Source organism: Triticum urartu, unplaced genomic scaffold (assembly GCF_003073215.2).
Source record: "Triticum urartu cultivar G1812 unplaced genomic scaffold, Tu2.1 TuUngrouped_contig_3265, whole genome shotgun sequence".
Taxonomy (NCBI): Eukaryota; Viridiplantae; Streptophyta; class Magnoliopsida; order Poales; family Poaceae; genus Triticum; species Triticum urartu.
In genome coordinates, this window is record NW_024113793.1 from 7,353 (window position 1) to 20,759 (window position 13,407).

The 13,407-nt window shown below is 45.3% G+C and overlaps 2 protein-coding genes and 1 pseudogene across 4 annotated transcripts; all 3 read left to right on the top strand.

Annotated features, from left to right (window-relative positions):
* The first annotated feature begins 1,645 nt into the window (after positions 1-1,645).
* LOC125527212 (transcriptional activator DEMETER-like) lies at positions 1,646-9,743 on the top strand. Of its 3 annotated transcripts, none has more exons than XR_007292005.1 (17): positions 1,646-1,830; positions 1,930-2,856; positions 3,468-3,558; positions 3,672-4,233; positions 5,001-5,080; positions 5,400-5,484; positions 5,577-5,662; positions 5,741-5,809; positions 5,899-5,935; positions 6,019-6,101; positions 6,682-7,119; positions 7,208-7,244; positions 7,353-7,424; positions 8,564-8,629; positions 8,735-8,839; positions 8,917-8,955; positions 9,324-9,743. XR_007292005.1 is itself a non-coding variant. In XM_048691751.1 (17 exons), exons 1-17 carry the CDS (start codon positions 1,809-1,811, stop codon positions 9,482-9,484), a joined length of 2,970 nt encoding a protein of 989 aa, XP_048547708.1. In that variant the 5' UTR covers positions 1,646-1,808; the 3' UTR covers positions 9,485-9,743. The 3 variants fall into 3 exon arrangements, 2 of the variants coding, with proteins under 2 accessions (XP_048547708.1, XP_048547709.1); XM_048691751.1 differs by having other exon boundaries at positions 8,725-8,839; XM_048691752.1 differs by lacking the exons at positions 8,564-8,629; positions 8,735-8,839; positions 8,917-8,955; positions 9,324-9,743 and adding an exon at positions 8,082-8,544.
* On the top strand, positions 9,569-10,809 carry LOC125527204 (annotated as a pseudogene).
* An 865-nt stretch (positions 10,810-11,674) lies between these two features.
* LOC125527207 (E3 ubiquitin-protein ligase EL5-like) lies at positions 11,675-12,845 on the top strand. The gene has a single exon (XM_048691750.1). It carries the CDS (start codon positions 11,726-11,728, stop codon positions 12,173-12,175), a length of 450 nt encoding a protein of 149 aa, XP_048547707.1. The 5' UTR covers positions 11,675-11,725; the 3' UTR covers positions 12,176-12,845.
* The last annotated feature ends 562 nt before the right edge of the window (positions 12,846-13,407 follow it).

Here is a 13,407-nt window from a genome sequence, read left to right on the forward strand (position 1 = left end):
TTTTCATCAATATATGAGAGTCCTTGAACCTATCTTGCAAGTCTATACTCACCTATTATGTGTTATGGTCCGTTAACCCCGAAGTGACAATAATCGGGATACTTACCGGTGATGACCGTAGTTTGAGGAGTTCATGTATTCACTATGTGCTAATGCTTTGTTCCGGTTCTCTATTAAAAGGAGGCCTTAATATCCCTTAGTTTCCATTAGGACCCCGCTGCCACGGGAGGGTAGGACAAAAGATGTCATGCAAGTTCTTTTCCATAAGCACGTATGACTATATTCGGAATACATGCCTAGATTACATTGACGAATTGGAGCTAGTTCTGTGTCGCCCTATGTTATGACTGTTACATGATGAACCACATCCGGCATAATTATCCATCATTGATCCGATGCCTACGAGCTTTCCATATACTCGTTTACGCTTATTTACTTTCGCGTTGCTATTGTTACAATCACTACAAAATACCAAAAACATTACTTTGCTTTCATTACTCTTTTGTTACCGTTACCATCACTATCATATTACTTTGCTACTAAACACTTTGCTGCAGATACTAAGTTTCCAGGTGTGGTTGAATTGACAACTCAGCTGCTAATACTTGAGAATATTCTTTGGCTCCCCTTGTGTTGAATCAATAATTTGGGTTGAATACTCTACCCTCGAAAGTTGTTACGATCCGCTATACTTGTGGGTTATCAGGGCCATCGTAGCACACGCGTGCCTAGCGAGCCCGGGCAAGTGCCCAGGGTCGCCAGGTGGTGCCTCCGCCACTGCAAGTGAGTGAGCCTAGTCGGTTGTGTATTACATACGCGAGAGAGAGTGTGGTTAGGCATCATTGAGTTGATTGATTTCGTCCTCCTCTGTATCCACCTCTGTAACTTCTTCTTCTTCTTCTTCTTCTTCTTCTTCTTCTTACCCAAGTTCCCCTCCGTGAATTCAAAATATTTGTATCGAATCTCAAGTCCCTAGGTTCGCCTATTGCAAGGATATGACATTTTGCCACCTAGTAAAAAAAAGGAGAACCGGGATTCCATCCCAAGTCTCCCGACTGGAGCTTGAAGTGCTAGTTAATGAGGTGGGTGAGTTGTGCATGAATATGTCACATTCACGCGTTGTAGCAAACAAGTTTCAAAAGCCAACACGTCGTTCATTAGGAGTATACCTGGCCATGGGCAGACCGGCCCAGATGGCCCGAGCCGAAAATCTTATGCCGGGCGGGCCTGATCATGCCATCGGGCTGGGCTCGGCCATTGAAAATTGAGCCCGCCGTGCAGGCCGGGCTGGGCTCGGGCTTGTGGAAAAGAAGATTTTAGCCATAGTCAGGTCGGGCCGACTAGGCCATGTCGGGTTTTTTCGGGCTTATGCCGAGCTTGGGACCGGTTTATTAGAGCTGACGACCGGGCCGTGCTCGGGCCTGGGTTTAAGCACCCGGCTTTTTTTTGGCCCGGGCCGGCCCGGCCTAACATATGGCCAGGTATAATTGAGAGGATGTGTAAATCAGATGTTCGCCAGATATCTATTTTTGAAAGAATATGAAAAGTTTCCTTGATGAAAAAATGTGTATGACTAAGGTTTTGTATTGTGGGGCCATAGTCACAGAGTCTAAAAAATTATTCTTTTCACGAGAAGAGTCCTAGCAGGATTCTAACAGAAGGTAAGATTTTCAGTTATAAACTCTTTGTTTATTTAGGAGATTTTCTAGCAAAGCGGATATCCCATTGTCCCTGCTGCTGCCTTCCCAAGCTGCTCCTGCCTGCGCCGCAAGAGCGGAGCCGCCGCCCGCCCCGCCCCGCCGGCAACGATGGAGGCAAGACCAGATCTTGGTGAGTGCATGCTGCCTAATCCCTTCTTCTTCATCGAATCTGAGGTTTGGGGCCGTCAATCTCTGCGAATTTCTGATTCCACTGTCTCTGCTGGACCAGGGCCTGGACTGCTCATGCCGCCGGCGACCCCCGACAATGGCCGGCGGCCGCCGTTCGATTCCTCCACGGATGGCCCCTCCTCTTGCTCTGCTGCGGTCGCCCCCGCGTCGGCTGATTTGGGGGTGTTTGATAAGCACGGCTTCATCTACCTCAGGCCCCCCATTGGGGAACAGCCTCGATCTGTACCCGGCGCCACTGATGGCTGCGCAGCCACCGCGCAGACCTCCGATTCCTCCGACGAGATTGCGCCGCCAGGGGCTGGTTCCGCCACTGGCGCTGCCACTCCTATCCTCATCCCCACCCCGGAGAAAGAGGAGAGCACCCATTGGAGGCCAAGAAAGAAGTCCACCAAGGGGGTGCCTCGGCTGAAGGTGATGAAGGATAAACACCCCAAGCCCGCCCGCACCACGCCGGCCAAGCCTCACAAGACGCCGGCGAAAACAAAGGACGGCGGCGCTGGATCTGTTGGAGATGGCACTGATGATAAGCTATCGAAGCGCAAGTTAGACTTCGATCTGGAAGTCATTACGGGGAGTTTCGGCAGGGCCAAGCTGATGGCCAATCTGAGGCTCCTTGCAGAGGTTAACAATATTTCAAGTGGGACGAAGACGAAGAAAAAGAAAGCAAGTGGTGACTGGGCTGTCGTTCCTTACCAGAATGCTGCTCCGACTGATGCATCATGCTCTGCTTTGGTCCCATTTGGGGGTTTGGGTCCCCATGGAAATCACTCGAATCAAGTGCGGCCCAAGGTGCTAGGCCTCGATGTTGAGACATTGCGAGTGTGTGGCGTTCTGACCAAGTGGGAAGAGATTGACAGTGAAAGTTTCGAAGGGGTTGATATCGGCAGCGGGCCTGGATGGGCTAAAACTCGGCGGGATTATAAAAAGCTTGTGGATTCGTTTATTGCGACCATAAAGGATTTATTCGGTAATGATCCTGGCTCATTCTCTTCTCTCTGTCTTCATTTCTGCAGCGTGCAATAAGGAAAAGAAGATGACATATTAAGTGAAATGCACTTCCATGCCAAAGTGGAAAATAAATACATGAAAAGTAAGAAGCGTAGCATTGCCTTTGATAAAACCTGAAGCTTTTCTCACAAAGAATAAAAAACTTGAAGTTTTGAAAACTCCTACAGACATATCAGGTGAGTCAGGTCAGCCATTAGTCACATGATGTCTTCTGTGGAGAAACAATTTAATCGATAGTTTATTAGTGTCTATACATTGGGTAGTTCAATGGAGAAACAAAAATAATCTGGCATTAGGTATTTGATAGTGGCACTTGGTTCCAGTTTTTCTCTCATGCAGGCGAAAGCGTAGGACTTTGAACAATGTTGTACCTGTTGCTAATTAGTACCGAGTTCCAAAAAAAAAACAGGTGAAAATGAATATTTCGTGATATATAATGAGCAGTATAGCCCTTGCATCCACAGTAAACATGTGGATGATGGATCAAATAAGTTTTTTACAACCCTCTGCTTATATATGAAATACACAAGTTCACATTGGATTCTAAGTTTTGAACTGCTTTTGTGTCAGGTCCCAGAGAATATTCTCGATGGGGAGGATCCGTAATTGATTCTGTGGTTGGTACTTTCCTGACACAAAATGTTGCTGACCATTTATCAAGGTAATATAGTAGAGAATGTGGTCTTTGCTTGCATGCTTGTGCTGGCACTGATAAACATTTTTTGAACATCATATGCACTTTTGATTACTAATTGTTTTTGTATGAACATACAGCAATGCTTTTATGATCCTGGCAGCAAAATTTCCTATGAATAAGAGGAAGGGTAATGCTGAAGAATGTTCATATGTACCTCTGTCAACAGTTGACATCAAAGAAAACTTGAATTTGACTAAAGCACCTGATGCTGGTGATTCTACCAATTCAGTTTTTACCAATCCCATTGATTGCGAGGAAGTTGGTTATGGTGAGGAGGTAAAAGGAAACTATGGTCAAGACTACAATACAATTATGGAGAAGTTCCTAGCTATTATAAAAGAGAAAGACATCTCTACTTGGGAGAAGGATGATCTTTTGAACTTAGTCAAGGATAAATCTGGAAAACCAATATGCACTGAAAACACCTTAAGAAAGTTCATAGCCACGCTGCGGGTGGAAGATACTGCTCACTGGGATAAGTTACGGGATGAAGCATATAGAAAAGGATATGATAACGGAAGCAAAACTAGAATAACTGACAAAGTAAACTGGGAAGCTGTACAGCAGGCCTCATTTGTTGACGTTGCAAAGTGCATTGCAGGCAGGGGACAACATTACCTTCTGGCATTGCGGATACAGGTATGTGATCACGGGATACACTGTCTTACTTAACTCTATAATACGGCCCCAACATTTCTGTACCAAGAATGTGTTTCTAAATACCTTCCTCCTGAAAAAAATGAATGTTCTCATCTTTTGTACTCCCTCCTATCCATAATAACTGTCGCAGTTTTGAACTAAGGTTGAACTAACCTTGGTTCAAAACTGTGACACTTATTTTGGATCGGAGGGAGTAACAAAATCTATGTAAGCAGACTTTCATATATTTTGTAGTGTCAAAAAACATCTTACATTATGGGACGGAGGGAGTAGTCAGTAATATGTTTGATTACCAAGTTGTTTGTTGTTCTGTAACATCTACTTTGGAATATTGAAATTTTCGGCTCGGCTAAGAAGAAAATGATGGAAGTATGAACTGTCAGCTACATTGGAATTCTTTATTTTCCATGCAATTGATGTATTGTCCGATTCACGCAATCACTACTTGTATAGTACTCCCTCCGTCCCATAATGTAAGACGTTTTTTCACACTATTTTTAACAGCGGTTTTGAGTGAAACATCATTTTATTATTTGACTAATATCCATACTCCCATCACTAGTAACATATTTTGACCGAATCACGCAATCACTACTTGTATAGCATTTTTTTAACAGCAGTTTTGAGTGAACCATCATTTTATTATTTAACTAATATTCATATTCCCACCACTAGCAACATATTTCTTCAATTTTTGTTTTCTGCATTTTACGGAAGAGCTGAAAGTATTATTTGACCTTCTACAGGCATTTCTCACGCGCATAAAGAAAGATCATGGAAGCTTTGACCTGGATTGGCTTAGATGTCTACCACGAGAAAGCGCAAAGTATGGCCATATATTTCACAAAACATATGCTGCAGTTAGTTACATCACCATTTTAGTGTTCTTTGTTTTAATGGTGCTGAACTATCAAGAAATAGCTACATAACGATATTGTCCCTATTTTTAGATGTTCAATTTTCTTGCATTTATAAATAAATATAACCATGCAGCAATTTACTCTCAGAAACTTTAGTAGACTTGTGGTAGGGAACTGCTAGCAGGCTGGATAAAATAAGAAACTAATATTTGTTCAGAGCTACATAAAATCTGCATGCTCAGTGGAATTATATCACTCATATCTTGTTTTTTTTCTGGGCATTAGAAAATACCTACTCAGCATAAATGGACTTGGAGCTAAAAGTGTCGACTGCATACGTCTTTTGTCACTGGAGCATAAAGCATTCCCAGTAAGTTATTTTTTGTTTCTTAAAAACAAACCAAATCCTGTCAGGTGAATGCATTTTAAATCAAAGCTGTGATCGCACTCCACTCCTTCCAGGTTGATGTCAACGTAGCTCGCATAGTCACAAGGCTACAATGGGTTGAACTGCAATGCTGTTCTGAGGAGTTTCATTCGGTTGACCTGTAAGATTTTTTGCACCTGAATATGTGAATAACTATGATTGACAACCCTGTTCTTATGCCTACTTTCCTTTCTTGAAGATATCCACTCATGCAGGATGTGCAGAGTTACTTATGGCCTCGACTATGTACTATTGACAAAGAAAAATTGTAAGTCCTGATCATTCGAAATGTATCGACATTCTTTTTGTAACTTCTAGATTTTAGTAGACACATCTGACGAATATGTAAAATAATAGGTATGAACTACACTGTCTCATGATAACTTTTGGAAAGGTATTTGCTATCACAAAAGTGATTAATAAAATTTATGATAGTTTAGCTACAAATGTTTTATGGTGGATGCTTCCATTATGCAGGTAATTTGCACAAAAGTAGATCCAAATTGCAATGCTTGCCCATTCCGTGGGGACTGCAGGTACTACAAAAGTAAACTTACCAGGTATGTTCACATGTTGCAAAGTTATTTACTTGAGCTTATTTCAGCAACACACCGAGATATTGTTATTATGGTACGTAGTGAACTCTTGCAACCACAACAACTAAGCCTTTAGTCCCAATCAAGTTGGGGTAGGCTAGAGCTGAAATCCTTAAGATCTTGAAACCAACTCATGGTTCTGGCACGTGGATACTAACTCGCACCCCTGTCCATGGCTAGTTCTTTGGTGATATTCCAGTCCTTCAGATCCCTGTTTGCGGACTCCTCCCATGTCAAGTTTTGTCTACCATTTTTTGCGGATGTTGTTTAAATTTGAGTAGCTGCCATTGAACTAGGTAGTATTGTGACATAGGTGTTTATGTAGCTAACTATTATTGATATTCAAGTGCTATGTCTTTAACAAAGGATTGGCAATTACTCGTGAAGTAAAACCTTTTAGAAGGTGAAATATACAAATATGAGTACTCATATAAGATTTGTATCTTTCTTGTAGAGACGATATTTGCATGGTGAACTTTTTATTTCATTGATTTGGACTAATTTTAGAGTGAAGCACGGAACAATAACATTTGCTTGTTATCAGACCATTACTTCCTCCTGCAGAGGAGCATGCGCGTGGTGGTGAAGAGAAAACAAGTATGGTTACTTCTGCAAGACTGTTGTCAAGTGGTAGCTGCATGCCAAGTCCGCAAGTGTGTCATCATCAAATCGAAGAAAGCAGGAGTGCTGGCAGACAACCCTCCCGTAGCTGTGAGCCCATTATTGAGGTGCCACCAAGTCCCGAATATGAATATGAAGCACTTGATGAGCAAGAATATCCCAATGAAGATGATCTTGTTGATATTGAAGATATTATGTCAGGAGTACACTACGACATTGAAATAAATCTGTGTTCAAACAAGCCTATGGTGAGTAATTGCTCTTGGACACCAAATCGTGGAAAAGATTTGGTGTTGAGCAATTCACAACATACAAGCAGAAAATTGAAACACATAGGGCGTCTTAGGACAGAGCACCTTGCGTACGTATAACATACTTTCCTGATATATTGAGATTTTGTCCTGAGAAATCAGCAGCACCGCACTAAGATTACATGCTTGCTATTACAGGTTTGTGCTCCCAGACGATCATTTATACTTGGATGAGGTATGTTTTATGCCATGACGATGCCTTAACTTTGTACTACAATTATGAGGATGTTTTACTTTACAATGACATGGACTAATAATTTTGACTGAATTTTGCGTCTTCCAGTTTGAAAAACGAGTTCCAGAAGATCCATCTCCTTATCTCCTGGTTCGTCATGGCAATAAAGGCACAATTCTTGTGAGTAACCACTTGCTCAGAGTGTACTTTACTTCTGTAAAATATTATGTAAACTTGATGTAAAACCACGACAAGAATTATGGAAAGGAGGGAGTATTATTTTTCTCAAGGAACAAGAGAGAGAGAGAGTCAAAAGTAAGTCAATAGATTAGGAGCATTGAGGTATGCAACTATGCATGAAGCAAAGTTGATACAACTAGCTAGAAATTACCTAAATCTTCCAATTCAGCTACTTTGCTGATCTTTAAGGGGCAATTCATAGTATATGATTCGGTTAGCTTTTGATGACGGTGACCAAAAAGTTATCCAAGTTGGAACCTATAGTTAACCAATTTTTGTTCTGTTTGTGTTACCATCCACCTTTATTAACAGAAGGCTGGGTAAATTCAATTGTCGAGATCTGTAAGAAACTAAAACGAGAGGTTCAGTCAGTTCAAATTATTTAGTTTCATTACTTCCGTGCATCAACCATCTCATACTAAAAGCCGAGGAAAGGTGGGAAATATACAAATCACTCTCTCCAGCCCCAAGAGGTGGAACAAAAGTGGGCTAATTATTATTATTATTTTGAAATTTTGCCCAATTGTGTTGGCTCTAATACTTTATTGAGTTCTATGGATTATCAAGTTTTCTTAGAGATGCATATATTGGACACAGCTAATTCCTGTTCAACTGCACTGCACGGTCACTTCTTACAACCTCCAACACTGTTGGAAGGGGCCTGTCGGAACAGTCGCCGCGGCCGATGCTGCGACCCACCGGCCAGCATTGCTCTAACTACCGGCTTCCCAGCCCATGGCGATCCAAATGTAGCACAATCTGAAATTCACTGCAACCTCTAATAAATTCTTGTCAGGCTTCTTTTTTGGCATTTGTATGAACTTATCGACAACCCTCATTATCTGAGAACAATGTTTTTTGCACTGTTATATTGTACTATTAAGGTATGCTCACTTTATAATGATTGTCATGTGGATTAATTTGGTTGTAATTATATGCGTCTCTCTGTGCCCTGCACCATGTAATTACAGTGCTTAGATTTGACCCGAATCAGACCTATGATATGAACCCTCCAGCAGATATTACAATGAGTAAACAAATTATCCTTATTTTTGATTGGTGCATACATGAACAAGCAGATACCCTGTCGAACAGCATCCAGAGGAAACTTTCCGTTGAACGGTACCTACTTTCAGGATCATGAGGTACGCAGACTCTGCTTGTTCTTGCGCTGTTAATTTCTGACAATCCTAGACCAAATTGTCTAGAGGCTAACTTTGTCAACTAAACCCCGTTATAGGTCTTTGCAGATGACTCGTCTAGCCGTCTTCCAATAGATATCGATGAACTTTTTCTTGAGGGACTGGAGAAGTGCATTGTATATTTTGGCTCATCAATACACTCTATTACTAAAGGTAGCTTACCATTGAACTGTAAATGTGTGGAAATGTTACTGTTGAGTGATATTAACTGGCGTACTAATCAATCTCAGGTCAAACAAGACAAGACATTGAAGACTGCTACAAGAAAGGTAAAGAGTGCTTGCCATTTTCTTCTCTTCTTCGTTAGTTTATTTGTCACTTGATGGGCTAAGGATCTTCGGATATTGAAAAGGATGGACACTTTTGCTCTCATAAAATGCCTAACATGGACCATTGTGAGAAAAAAAAATCCTGCAAAAGCACAAGTGAAATGAGCGCCCCACTGACAGTTTTGGGGATGAAAGTTGCTCTGCAGAAGTAAAGAAGCTGAGATGCGAGGCAGTATAAATTTGCTAATAGACTAGCTTTGAAAGATCATTTGTGAATCACCCGCTACCCACAAATTAAGCTGCGATGCGATAGGTGACGCTTTTTCCTCATGCGATCGTATTTCATACTGTGCCATGATCTCTTGCAGGATATGTGTGCATAAGAGGATTTGACCGGTGGACGAGATCCCCGAGGCGACTATGTGCCGCATTACATTCCATCAATGAAAAGAAAGAGGACAGCCGCAAACAGAAGGAAGGCGCGGGGCTGGGGAAGAGTAACGAGCAGAAGGCGCCTTCGACAAATTAGATTAGATGTTACTCCCTCCGTCCCAAAATTCTTGTCTTAGATTTGTCTAAATACGGATGTATCAAGTCGGAGTACCTGACACTGATGGTAGCTGGGGCGAAGCTAATGTGGTTAGTGTAGTTGTCTGCTTGTCTTTTAGTATAGGGCTAGTTAGAAATGTAGCTAGATGGAAGGGTTAGAGCGATTGCAGATGTAAATCATGATTTGTATTTTTATTAGGAAGAGTAAATAATGGTGAGCCCTTGCCAGTCATATATTATCTGTTTTCTCTGCCTTTGTATCTCCTTCCTTCATACTGCAAAACAAATCGAAGTTGTTGAAGCCGTTTATCTTCATGTTTGTCTGCAAATTTATCTTACTTGCCCCTTTCCAAATTACTTGAAGTTCTAGCTTTGTCCCAAGTTAAAATTATTCAAATCTCGCAAGTCTAGGTTTAATAGCCTTGTTCCAAACGAGGCATTCACGCACCATAATTATTAATCACCTAGCTTAAATGAAAATTTGAGTCTTGGAAGCATTCTCAAGCAAGGGATTAACGTTTCACCAAACGGCCATCTTCTTGCTGTTCATGACGTTGGCCCTCGCGCTCATCTTCCTCCACCACCACTACTTAAGCACCGACGCGGCGGCGCCCAGCGGTCGTCGTCGGGCGTGCGCGCGGAGCGCCCAGGCGGCGGCCCCGCCTCCCAGGGGCGTCAACCCGGAGCTGCTGCGGTCGCTGCCGGTCACGGTGTACCGCGGAAGACGTCGGAGTCGGATTGATGGACTGCGCGGTGTGCCTGGCCGGGCTCGACGACGGAGAGGACGCGAGGTTCCTGCCCGGGTGCGGCCACGGGTTCCACGCCCAGTGCGTCTGACAGGTGGCTGCCGTCCCACACCACCTGCCCGCTCTGCCGGGTCACCGTCGTCAGCAGGCCCAAGGCTTCGACGTCGACGGGTCTCCCTCCCGTACCGCCGGAGCCGGCCAACTATGCAGCGAACCTGCCGGCGAGTGTGCTGCTCGGGGTCTCAGACCAGGCCACGCTCCGCGCGGTGACTGTGGCCACCGACGGAGCGCTGGTGATCGACGTTCCGGAGTCAATGATGGTGGCGGCGACTCCGTGCGACGCGTCCAAGTCTCCGGGCGTGGCCGGCCTGAGGTCGGTGAAGAGGCTGTGGAGCTTCGGGAGGCAAGGGCCGTCGGGCTCCACCACACCCTGCGCTGGCGGCAGCGGAACGGCAGACGTAGAGCGGGGCATTGGCATCACCTGTGCAACCCCGAGATCCCCGGTGCAGCGTTAGGAATTGACACCGGCCAGATATCAGCTCGATCCAATGCCCAAGCTATGTACATATTTACACATGGAGGTATAGGACATAGCCACATAGACATTCTTTTGAACATTACTACTCAAATAGCTACGATGATTTTGAGGCGACTGGCTTGCCATGTCGCTGAGTTGATCTTCCGGGTGGCTACCTATTCCGGATCATCCATCTCCGGTAGCTTCTTGTACGGGTCCATGCGGCGGAGGTGTTGAAAAGGACGGAAATTGGGGTGGAGAACGGTGGGACGATTGCGGAGAGGGTGAAGAAAGGGGGCAAGGGGGCGAGTGCCGAGAAAACAGTGCGGGCCACTCCAATGCGCGGTCCACCTTCATTTTGGATTGGTCGGGGATGTCGGAGTCTTATGTGGCAGGTGTCCGGATTCCCGCAAAGCCCCTGTTTTGTTTCCGGTTTATTGAAAAACTTTCACCTGAACTGGTTTAGGATAAGTACTGACTGCACTGGATCACTTACAACGTCCGGACAACTCAGTCCAGATGTTTGTGAACGATTTAGGGGGTCATGCTGGAATGTGATGCTGCCGGTTTGCACCACGGGAGCGGGGATCTCCGACGTCTTCCTCAAGATGAGTGGACTGGTCACGGTTCTGAATGAATCATACGCCAGTTGCAGCTTGGAAACTTGGACGAGCGAGGACCGGACCTCCTATGGAGAGGGCGACGTGCGGTAAAAACCTGCGAGCTCCCTGTTGCATGGACTGTTGACCCGTCGTCACGCATACGGATTGCTCCACTCGGACTGTTGACCCGTCGTCATGCGCGCGCCGGTTCCAGCTTCTTTCTCCCCTCTTTCATCCATCCATGTCAACGACGCTCCCTCCCTGTCCCTCCGGGTCCGCATCCGCATGCATACATATACGAGTGACCTGGGGATGGAACGGACCGCATCTTCACTCACCCAGCCCACACGCATGTCATGGACCCGTTCCACGGCATGCTCATCGCGGCGGCCATCCTCGTGCTCTTCCTCATCTTCGTCGCCTTCCCGCTCAGCTTCTTCCTCCGCTACTACTTCAGCACCGGCGTCCCCGAGGTGCCCGCGCCGAGGGGCGTCGGCCCGGAGCTGCTGGGCTCGCTGCCGGTCACGGTGTACCGCACGGCGGACCACGTCGGGGTGGTGGAGTGCGCGGTGTGCCTGGCCGGGCTCCAGGACGGGGAGCAGGCGAGGTTCCTGCCCTGCTGCGGCCACGGGTTCCACGCCGGGTGCATCGGCGTGTGGCTGGCGTCCCGCTCCACCTGCCCGCTCTGCCGGGTCACCGTCGTCGGCAAGCTTCCGGACGCGCTTACATCGACGAGTCTCCCTCCCACACCGCAGGAGCCCGCGAATTACGCCGGGAACCTGCCGGCGAGTGTGCTGAACTGCTGATGCTCGGGGTTTCAGACCAGGCCACGCGCCGCGCGGTGACCGTGACCTCTGATGAAGAGGCCGCTTCGCCCTTGCAACGGCAGCGGTGCCGGTGATTGATATTCCGGGGTCAAGTCAAGGATGGTGGCGCGACGAGTCCAAGTCTCCGGGCATGTTCAAGAGGCTGTGGAGCTTCGATCGGGAGGCAAGAACCGTCGGCGTCCACTACGGCTTGCTCCGGCAGCAGTGGCATCGGAACAGGCAGCAGATGTAGAGCGGGTACCATCACCTGTGCTGTGCATGCAACCCCGAGAGCTCCGGTGTAGGTGAAGCATAGAGCCGGAATTGTCGCCGGATGTGCCGCCCAGAGATCAACTCCAATGCCGGAAAAAAATTATACGAGACCAGGTCTCACGGTTAGCAGGATGCTTTGTGATTTATGAATGCCACGTGTCATCCATTAGAATGGGTCTCGCGTGAGACCTGGTCTCATAGAATTTTTTTCCCTTCAATGCCCAAGCTCTGCACATTTTTGCATGCTGGTATATATAGGACATAGATATTCTTTTAAAGATTCAGTAACAGATATATACGCTATTCTCTGATAGATACTCGCCTAAGCAGCAAATTTGTAAAAGTTATTCTTCCAGCCCAAGAATTAGTAGTTCCATGCGTGTGTATGATCGTTTTACTCACTGGCCTTCTAGACCCTCTCACGTCATTTTTAGGACACGTCGCCTAGCGGCGGCAGTCATTTTCCAACGGCTCTGCTATGTGGAGGAATTTGATTTACCAATCAGCTGGCTCGAGCTCGGCATATGTGGCTAGGTGGTGGAGTATTTCGGATTCCTTTTATCTCATTATCCATGAATTTCGGAATCTATCTAATGTGTTCCATCAATGTTTTTATCTTCTATAAATGAAATGTTTTCAAAGTAATTTTTACAACAATTCCGCAAAGAGTCAGATATCTTTTTTTTATTTTAAATCATATTTGTTCAATTGTTTTAGTGGCATTTGAAAATTATTTTTACTTAACTTCTAAATTATTTCAGTAGTTTGAATTGGTCCAAAGAAGTGTTGTTGGCACATTTCTAGAATGGACCTCGGATGTTACGACAAGCGCAACCAACAATCCATCTTGATAGTCTGACATATTTGCAATAAGACCTCATATTTCATCCAAGTCAAAACATCGTAATGAAACTGCAGTGAGAAATGGAGTACGTGTTGCATTTGATTATATATAAGGT

Bases quoted from the DNA above. Each gene is read 5' to 3' on its own strand.
- LOC125527212 (XM_048691751.1), top strand. From the start codon at position 1,809: ATGGAGGCAAGACCAGATCTTG. The intron at 5,936-6,018 runs GTATTTGCTATC...TCCATTATGCAG, and splicing joins TCATGATAACTTTTGGAAAG to GTAATTTGCACAAAAGTAGA. The intron at 8,956-9,323 runs GTAAAGAGTGCT...GATCTCTTGCAG, and splicing joins TGAAGACTGCTACAAGAAAG to GATATGTGTGCATAAGAGGA.
- LOC125527207 (XM_048691750.1), top strand. From the start codon at position 11,726: ATGGACCCGTTCCACGGCATGCTCATCGCGGCGGCCATCCTCGTGCTC.